An 8,522-nucleotide genomic window follows, 5' to 3' on the forward strand; every position below is an offset into this window, starting at 1 on the left:
GGTCAGGAGATCGAGACCATCCTGGCTAACACGGTGAAACCCCATCTGTACTTAAAAAAAAAAAAAAAAGAAAAAAAACTAGCCGGGCGCGGTGGCGGGCACCTGTAGTCCCAGTTACTCGGGAGGCTGAGGCAGGAGAATGGTGTAAACCCAGGAGGTGAGCTTGCAGTGAGCTGAGATCACGTCACTGCACTCCAGCCTGGGCGACAGAGCGAGACTCCATCTCAAAAAAATAAAAAATAAAAAAATAAAATAAAATAAATAAAAAATATTTTAAAAAAGAACTTAGAGACAGATGGATTTAGGCTGTGAAAGAGAGGGCGAAATCAAAGATTTCCATAGGCGCATCTCTGATGGAAACAGAGCTGTGAAGCGGGGAAGGTTTCTGGGGAAGGCTCTGTGTCAGACTTGACGTTCCTTATGTGAGGTGGGGTGAGTGGGACTCCCACGTGCAGATGGCCTGAAGCAAGGGCAGATAGACTGTGGCCTGGAGACCAAATCCAGCTGTGCTCACTCCTTTGCCTATTGTCTTGGCCGCTTTTACACCAGGGGCAGAAGTGAGCAGCATCACTGTATGCTGTATGTGTATGACCCACAAAGCAAGAGAATATGGATTGTCTGGTCCTTTCCAGAACATACCTGCTGGCCCGGCTTTAAAGGCAGCTGCCATCTCCTCCCCTCATGTGTTCGCCACCTACACATTTGCTCTGGGCCATGCAGACCAGTGTGTATGGCGTTCTCAGGGGTTGATGAGGCCTGGGCATCCCCTGGGCATCCCTCCCAGTGACCAGAGATAAAATCCTAAGTGCAGCATGCCCTTCCTTCCTCTGGCTGTTCCAGTGCGTGCTGTTCACCGGCTCCTGGAGCACCGCCACCACTGCGTCGCCTGGCCTGCCACCGAGCTCCCCATCACACAGCTGACCAGCTCCATCGTGCGGCGCGTGAATGAGGCTTCTGGGCTCTACCAGATGTTCGGTGTGCTGGCCGATGTCATCCTGTTGAAGGAGTGAGTAGCCCATGCCGGTCCTACTCCCCTCGGCCCAGCTTCCCCCACACACTGCATAGCGCTTCTCTTCCTATTCCAGGTGCAGGGTGCCCAGTTCTTTCCTAAGTTGAAGGCTGCTGGGGGGAACATGTCTGTTCTGGGGAAAAACAGTGCTATCAACTCTACAGACAGTCCTATGAGTGGCCATGGGCACATTAGTGAACCTCTCTGAGTCCTTCTTCCTCATCTGCAAAATGGGGAAATTGTGCCTACCTTGCAGCAAGAAAGGAAGGAGTAAAGGTCACTTGTGGAAAGTGTTTGGCATCACGTGGATGAGCAGTAGTCAGAGGCAGCCGCGTGGATCTCAGAGCTCCCTCAGGCCAGGGCCTTGCCGGCCACCATCATCAGCGTCAATTTAGTGATAAGCAGCAGATCACAGAGGATGGACAGTCCCTGAGAAGGAAACGGTGCAGGGCACAGAGGGGTGAGGGGCAAGGGGAGACAGGTGGCAGGGAGAAGCAGGGGAACAACCTTCAGTCAGAGGGAGCAGCCCGATCCAAAGGCAGGACGTGCTATAGCATACCAGGTTCAGGGACATGCAGGTAGCACAGCTGTACTCTGCACAAAACCCTCGCGTCACCCTCCATGCCCCTGCCCCTGTCTTTTTTTTCTTGAGACAGAGTCTTGCTCTGTCACCCAGGCTGGAGTGCAGTGGCGTGATCTCGGCTCACTGCAATCTCCACCTCCTGGGTTCAAGCAATTCTCCTGCCTCAGCCTCCCAAGTAGCTGGGATTACAGGCACCCGCTACCATGCCCGGCTAATTTTTTTTTTTTTTTTTGACTCAGAGTCTCTCTGTGTCTTGCCCAGGCTGGAGTGCAGTGGTGTGATCTTGGCTCACTGCAGCCTCCACCTCCCAGGTTCAAGCGATTCTCCTGCCTCAGCCTCCTGAGTAACGGATTACAGGCGCCCGCCACCACACCCGGCTAATTTTGTATTGTTAGTAGAGACTGGGTTTCACCATGTTGGCTAGGCTGGTCTCAAACTCCTGACCTCGGGTGATCTACCCACCTTGGCCTCCGAAAGTGCTGGGGTTACAGGCATGAGTCAGCGTGCCCGGCACCCCTGTCTCGAATGACACCTGACATGCAAACAATGGGCAAGTCTTGTTACCTCTCCCTTCAGATGATGTCTGGAACCCAGCCAGCTCTCACCCGCTCTACCACCACCATCTCGGTCCCGATCACCAGGCTGTACTGCCAGCACCCATATGACAGCCGCCCCACTTGGCCTGGGGTCTGTTCCTAGCACAGTAACCAGAGTGGTCCTTAGAAACCTGAGGCACGCTGATCCCAGCTCTGCTTAGTCCTCCCCAGCGACCAGCAGCATCACTTCTCAGGCCAGACGACCCTTCATGTCTCGTCATGGGAGGCACAGCCCTCCTTGATCTGACCTCTCAGGTCTCTGAACCCCTCTCCTGCCCCTGCCCCTTGTTCACTCCCCTCAGCCACATCGGCCTCTTCTGTTCCTTGAACACAAAGTGCTCACATACTCCTCAGGGCTTTTTCCTGACTATTCTCTCTGCCTGAGACACTCTTTCCCCAGATATCCCATTCAGGTTACATGGAATTTTCTGGACTCTACCCCACATGTGTGTAAGAGCTCAGCTGAAACGGTAATGTTAAGTGAGGGGTGCACTGCTTGATTGACGCTCCTTAGAGGGGAGATACACACGCACACACGCATGCTCACCCCGTGCCGCACCCCTCACCTCTGCCACAGCACTGAGGGCCTCCCCCATGTTGCCATTCTCCCAGGAATGCCATGGCCTTTGAGTACCTGGAGGAGTTCCCCATACAGATGCTGGCCCAACTGGAGACACTCACAGGGAGGAAGGCAAGGCACGGGCTCTTCGTCATCAACATGGAATATGGCAGAAATTTCTCTGGCCCCGACAAGGACGTCTTCTTTGATGACCGGTCTGTGGGGCACACGGAAGACGCCTGGCAGTCTAACTTCCTCCATCCGGTCATCTACTACTACAGATACCTCCCCACCGGTGAGCAGGTCTCTGCCCTCCCCCAACCTGTGGGCTCCTCAGACCTTACCCTCTGCAGGGTTGTCACCCACCCTGAAACCTTCACACACACGCTCAGCTGACCGGGGGACGGCTGCGGGACTCCGCCTAGAGACCACTTGGGCAGAAGGTCCGAGAACGATAAATGATGTTTCCAGATTCTGACACATACTGTGACCGGCACAGGACACGTGGGGAGTGTCGTGCTCTCCGCCAGCCACCGTGTAGTAAGAGGGACACGGCCCTGCTGCAGGTCTCCAGAGGAGGCTGACCATGGTGGGGTGGGAGGGGTCTGAAGAGTGAGGGAACCGGAGCTCGTTAACATGGTACAGAGAAACTGGGCAAAATCCCTGGGCCTGTCCTTTTGTTACTGTGTGACCTTGGACCATTACTTAACCTCTCTGAGCCTCAATCTCCCCTCTGTAAAATGGGGATTACGACAGTACCTTTCTTGTAGGGTTCCATGAGGTTAACTCTGACAGCATACACAGAATGCCAGCCCGGTGCAGGCACAGAGTAGCTACTGATAAATGAACAACCTCGGGAACGCACCCCCTGCTTCAGAGCTTGAAGGGCAGTCAGGTGGAAGAGGGTGGTTTAAACAGGTTGTTCCCAAAGGCAGAAGTCATGTCAGCAGGTAGCAGCAACAGGGGTGCAGGTCTGTGGTCAGTATAAGGAGGCACTAAGAGGCTGGGCACAGTGGCTCACGCCTGTAATCTCAGCACTTGGAGAGGCCAAAGCAAGCGGATTACAAGGTCAGGAGTTCAAGACCAGCCTGGCCAAACCAGCCTGGCCAAAATGGTGAAACCCCATCTCTAAAAACGTGAAAAAAATACAAAAATTAGCTGGGCATGGTGGCACATGCCTGTAATCCCAGCTATTCAGGAGGCTGAGGCAGGAGAATTGCTTGAACTAGGATCCAGGAGGCGGAGGTTGCAGTGAGCCAAGATTACGCCACTGCACTCCAGCCTGGGCTACAGAGCAAGACTTTCTCAAAAAAAAAAAAAAAAAAAAGGCTGATCGCAGTCGCTCACGCCTGTAATCCCAGCACTTTGAGAAGCTAAGGTGGGCGGATCACGAGGTCAGGAGGTTGAGACTATCCTGGCCAATATAGTGAAACCCCGTCTCTAATAAAAATACAAAAATTAGTCGGGCATGATGGCGGGCGTCTGTAGTCCCAGCTACTAGGGAGGTTGAGGCAGGAGAATCGCTTGAATCCAGGAAGCAGAGGCTGCAGTGAGCCAAGATTGTGCCGCTACACTCCAGCCTGGGCGACAGAGCGAGACTCTGTCTCAAAAAAATAGTTAAAGCTGTTCACTGGGGGAATTGGTCACCTCCAAATTCAGGTTTCCCAGAATAGCGATGGCCAAGTCATGACTCGATGGCCGTCTGACTGGGACACCACAGGAGGGAGTCCACAGCAGCGGGAAGCTGAACTAGATGAGTGCCGAGACCCCTCGCCTCACCTCTGAGTCTTCTCACAGAAAGGCCAGTTTGAAAGCAGCCACAGCCAGGCGCAGTGGCTCACGCCTGTAATCCCCACACTCTGGGAGGCTGAGGCAGCTGGGTCACCTGAGGTCAGGAGTTTGAGACCAGCCTGGCCAACATGGTAGAGACTAGAACCCCATCTCTACTAAAAATGTAAAATATTAGCTGGGTGTGGTGGCAGGTGCCTGTAAACCCAGCTTCTCTGGAGGTTGAGGAACAAGAATCGCTTGAACCCAGGAGGTGGAGGTTGCAGTGAGCCTAAATTGTGCCACTGCACTACAGCCTGGGCAATAGAGTGAGACTCTGTCTCGAATAATAATAAAAAATAAAAATGAAGCAGCACAATAGATCTCAGTCCATGTGAGTGTTAGAGAAACGCCAGCCTGAAGTTACTAGTTACAGCACTGCCTTCCGAAACCACAAGGGGAAAGCCTAGTTCCTCTTCCTCATGGCAGCCTTTCAAATATCTGCAGGTGGCTCTTGAACAGGCTGACCACAGCCCAGCTTGGGAGGCTGTCGGGAAAGCCGAGCACGAGCGAGTGAGGGAAGTGTTTGGGCTGTGTGGGATCCGTGCTGTGTCGGCCCGAGGAGGGGAAGCCCAGCCTCGCGGCTCTGACGTGGCCCCTCTCTCCTCCCCACAGAACAGGAGGTGAGGTTCCGCCCTGCACACTGGCCCCTGCCTCGGCCCACAGCCATCCATCACATCGTGGAAGACTTCTTAACAGACTGGACTGCCCCAATCGGGCACATCCTTCCTCTGAGGCGCTTCCTGGAGAACTGTTTGGACACCGATTTGCGAAGCTTCTATGCAGGTAATTTAAGCTCCCAGAAGGACAAAGGGTCTAAGCTCGAGGTTGAAGAAAGGTCGCAGACACCCAAGCCCCATGGAGTTTCAGGACCCATATCTGGAAATCCAAACCCCAGACTACCATTCCTGACAATGCCGTGGGCTAAATTACAATATACCTAAAAATACTGGATAATATATCTTCTTTTTTTTTTTGAGACAGAGTCTCACTCTTTTGCCCAGGCTGGAGTGTAGTGGCGCAATCTCAGCTCACTGCAACCTCCACCTCCCGGGTTCAAGCAATTCTCCTGCCTCAGCCTCCTGAGAAGCTGGGACTACAGGTGCATGCCACCATGCCTGACTAAGTTTTGTATTTTTTAGTAGAGACAGGGTTTCACCATATTGACCAGGCTGATCTCGAACTCCTGACCTTGTGATCAGCCTGCCTCAGCCTCCCAAAGTGTTAGGATTACAAGCGTGAGCCACCGCTCCCAGCCGATAATATGTCTTTTCAAAAGAATTAACAGGGCAAGGCACCGTGGCTCGCACCTGTAATCCTAGCACTTTGGGAGGCCAAGGCAGGTGGATCACAAGGTCAGGAGTTCGAGACCAGCCTGACCAACATGGTGAAACCACATCTCTACTAAAAATACAAAAATTAGCCAGGCATGGTAGCGCGCCTGTAGCCCCAGCTACTCGGGAGCCTGAGGCAGGAGAATTGCTTGAACCCGGGAGGCGGAGATTGCAGTGAGCCACAATCCACCACTGTGTTCTAGCCTGGGTGACAAAGGCGAAACTCCGTCTCAAAAAAAATAAAAAGGGGGCTGGGCGCAGTGGCTCACACCGGTAATCCCAGAACTTTGGGAGGCCGAGGCGGGCAGATCACGAGGTCAGGAGATTGAGACCATCCTGGCTGACACGGTGAAACCCCGTCTCTACTAAAAATGCAAAAAAACTGGCCGGGCATTGTGGCTGGCGCCTGTAGTCCCAGCTGCTCGGGAGGCTGAGGCAGGAGAATGGCGCGAACCCAGGAGGCAGAGCTTACAGTGAGCCAAGATCACGCCACTGCACTCCAGCCTGGGCAATACAGCGAGACCCTGTCTCAAAAAAAAGGAAAAGGTTAGCAGGGGCTAGTAGTGATTTCTGTTTAAAAAAAATATAGAGAGAGAGATATCTATGTATACATAAAGAACTGGCAGGGAAATAAGGCCACTCCCCAGAGGCCAGACCTGAAAAAAGCACTAAACCTGCTGAGCTGGACCCCTGCCAGTCATCAAGAGCCCAGAGTCTGGGTTTTAATAGACCACCCCTTGGGGTGGAAGACAGAGCTGGAGCAGGATGGGAGGCCTGTTTAGAGATACGCAAATAAAGCTTGGATCTCAGTAGGAAAGCTGGGAGCCAAAACCCTCCGAGGGAGGAGATAGATGAGACGCATGGTTTTGGTCCTAGATAGAGTGGGAGAGAAAATCTCTGAAAATATCCAACCAGTAGGCCCCACTTGTGTAAATTTGGGGCCAAACTTCATGAGATCATTGAGCTGTAGAAATCACAGAAGCAAATGCACACCTTCTCAAAAAATACACTTTTAGGCCAGGTGCAATAGCTCATGCCTATAATCTCAACACTTTGGGAGACCAAGGTGGGTGAATCACCTGAGGTCAGGAGTTCAAGACCAGCCCTGGCCAACATGGTGAAACCCCATTTCTACTAAAAGTACAAAAATTAGCTGGGGGTGGTGTCGGGCGCCTGTAATCCTAGCTACTCGGCCGGCTGAGGCGGGAGAACCGCTTGAACCCGGAAGGCGGAGCTTACAGTGAGCCGAGATCATGCCACTGCACTCCAGCCTGGGCAACAGAGCAAGACTCCCTCTCAAAAACAACCACAAACAACAAAAATGCCAGGGTATGTGATGGAGTGAATTCCAACCCTGAGTTGTGGGTTCCACCAATGCATCATCCCAGGCCCTTTAGCCTCCTGTCTCCCACTTTCTAGACACTGTTTAACTGTACAGGCCACTGTGTGCTGCTGCCTTGGACTGGAGAGAATACCCGCAGCAGAAGGCCGGTGGCATAGTGGCAGCCGTCCCTCCGTTCTGTAGCTGATGTGCAGCTGCTAGTGCTGGCCCCAGATTCTGCTGAGCCCCTGCAGAGGGGATGATGTCGTCAGAAGGTGGTGCCTGCCAAACGGCCATCTTGCTGCCCTCCCAGTCTTCCCGCTGTCCTCTCGTGCATCTGCTGTCTTCCCTGCTTGGAGAGGATTGCCATGGCCTGGCCAGCCAGGGGCCTCCATGCTAAAAGTCAGAAATAAACAGGAAGTCATATTTCTGGAGCACCTTTCAGCCTGGTCACCCATGGAAGCCTCACGACATCCTTTGTACTGTGCCCATTTTTCACTTGAGATAGAGGGGCTCAGGGAGGCGAGAAGGCTCGCTCAGAGTTACAGAAGGACTCCAGCCCATTCCAGACTCTCCGTCTGCCCTTCTTGTCTCTGACGCCCTCAGAAGGCTGAGCCCATATCTGCGTCAGCTTTTCTGTTTGTTTAAAGTCTTATAAGTACTTGGCTAAAAAACTTTTTCTCACTGTATTAGTCTGTTCTCACATTGCTATAAAAAAATACCTGAGACTGTGTAACTTACAAAGAAACAGGTTTAATTGACTCACAGTTCTGCAGGCTGTATAGGACACATGGCAGCATCTATTTCTGGATGCTGGATCACGCCTGTAGTCCCAGCACTTTGGGAAGCCGAGACAGGCTGATCACTTGAGGCCAGGAGTTTGACACCATCCTCGGCAGCATAGCAAGATCCCATCTCAACAATAAAAAACAAAGAAATTAGCTGGGTGTGGTGGCGGGCGCCTGTAGTCCCAGCTACTGGGGAGCCTGAGGCAGGAGAGTCACTTGAACCCGGAAGGCGGAGGTTGCAGTGAGCCAGGATCATGTCACTGAGGGAGACTCTGCCTTAAGAAAAAAAAAAAGAAACCGTTCCCATGATGCAGTCACCTCCCAACAGCCCCACCTCCAGCATTAGAGATTCCATTTCAACATGAGATTTGGGTGGGGACACAGACCCAAACTATATCACCCACCTTGCCTATTCCCTACCTTCATTCTCATTCCCACAAGGAACTCCTAGCCCTAGTGGTTGTTCCTTTTAGTAGCTTCTCTCTCCGCACGGCTTCTTTTGGTT

At 52.8% G+C, this 8,522-nt stretch overlaps 1 protein-coding gene across 1 annotated transcript in view; it reads left to right on the plus strand.

Moving 5' to 3' along the window:
• The window catches only part of FOXRED2 (FAD-dependent oxidoreductase domain containing 2), a 63,103-nt gene that overhangs the window by 10,787 nt on the left and 43,794 nt on the right, over positions 1-8,522 (plus strand). The window contains exons 5-7 of the mRNA XM_011978944.1: positions 841-1,006; positions 2,801-3,042; positions 5,190-5,360. Of these exons, the coding sequence (XP_011834334.1) occupies positions 841-1,006; positions 2,801-3,042; positions 5,190-5,360 (579 nt within the window). The remainder of the gene's footprint in view (positions 1-840; positions 1,007-2,800; positions 3,043-5,189; positions 5,361-8,522) is intronic.

The sequence above is a fragment of the Mandrillus leucophaeus genome, unplaced genomic scaffold (assembly GCF_000951045.1).
Source record: "Mandrillus leucophaeus isolate KB7577 unplaced genomic scaffold, Mleu.le_1.0 Scaffold2, whole genome shotgun sequence".
In the NCBI taxonomy this organism is placed as follows: Eukaryota; Metazoa; Chordata; class Mammalia; order Primates; family Cercopithecidae; genus Mandrillus; species Mandrillus leucophaeus.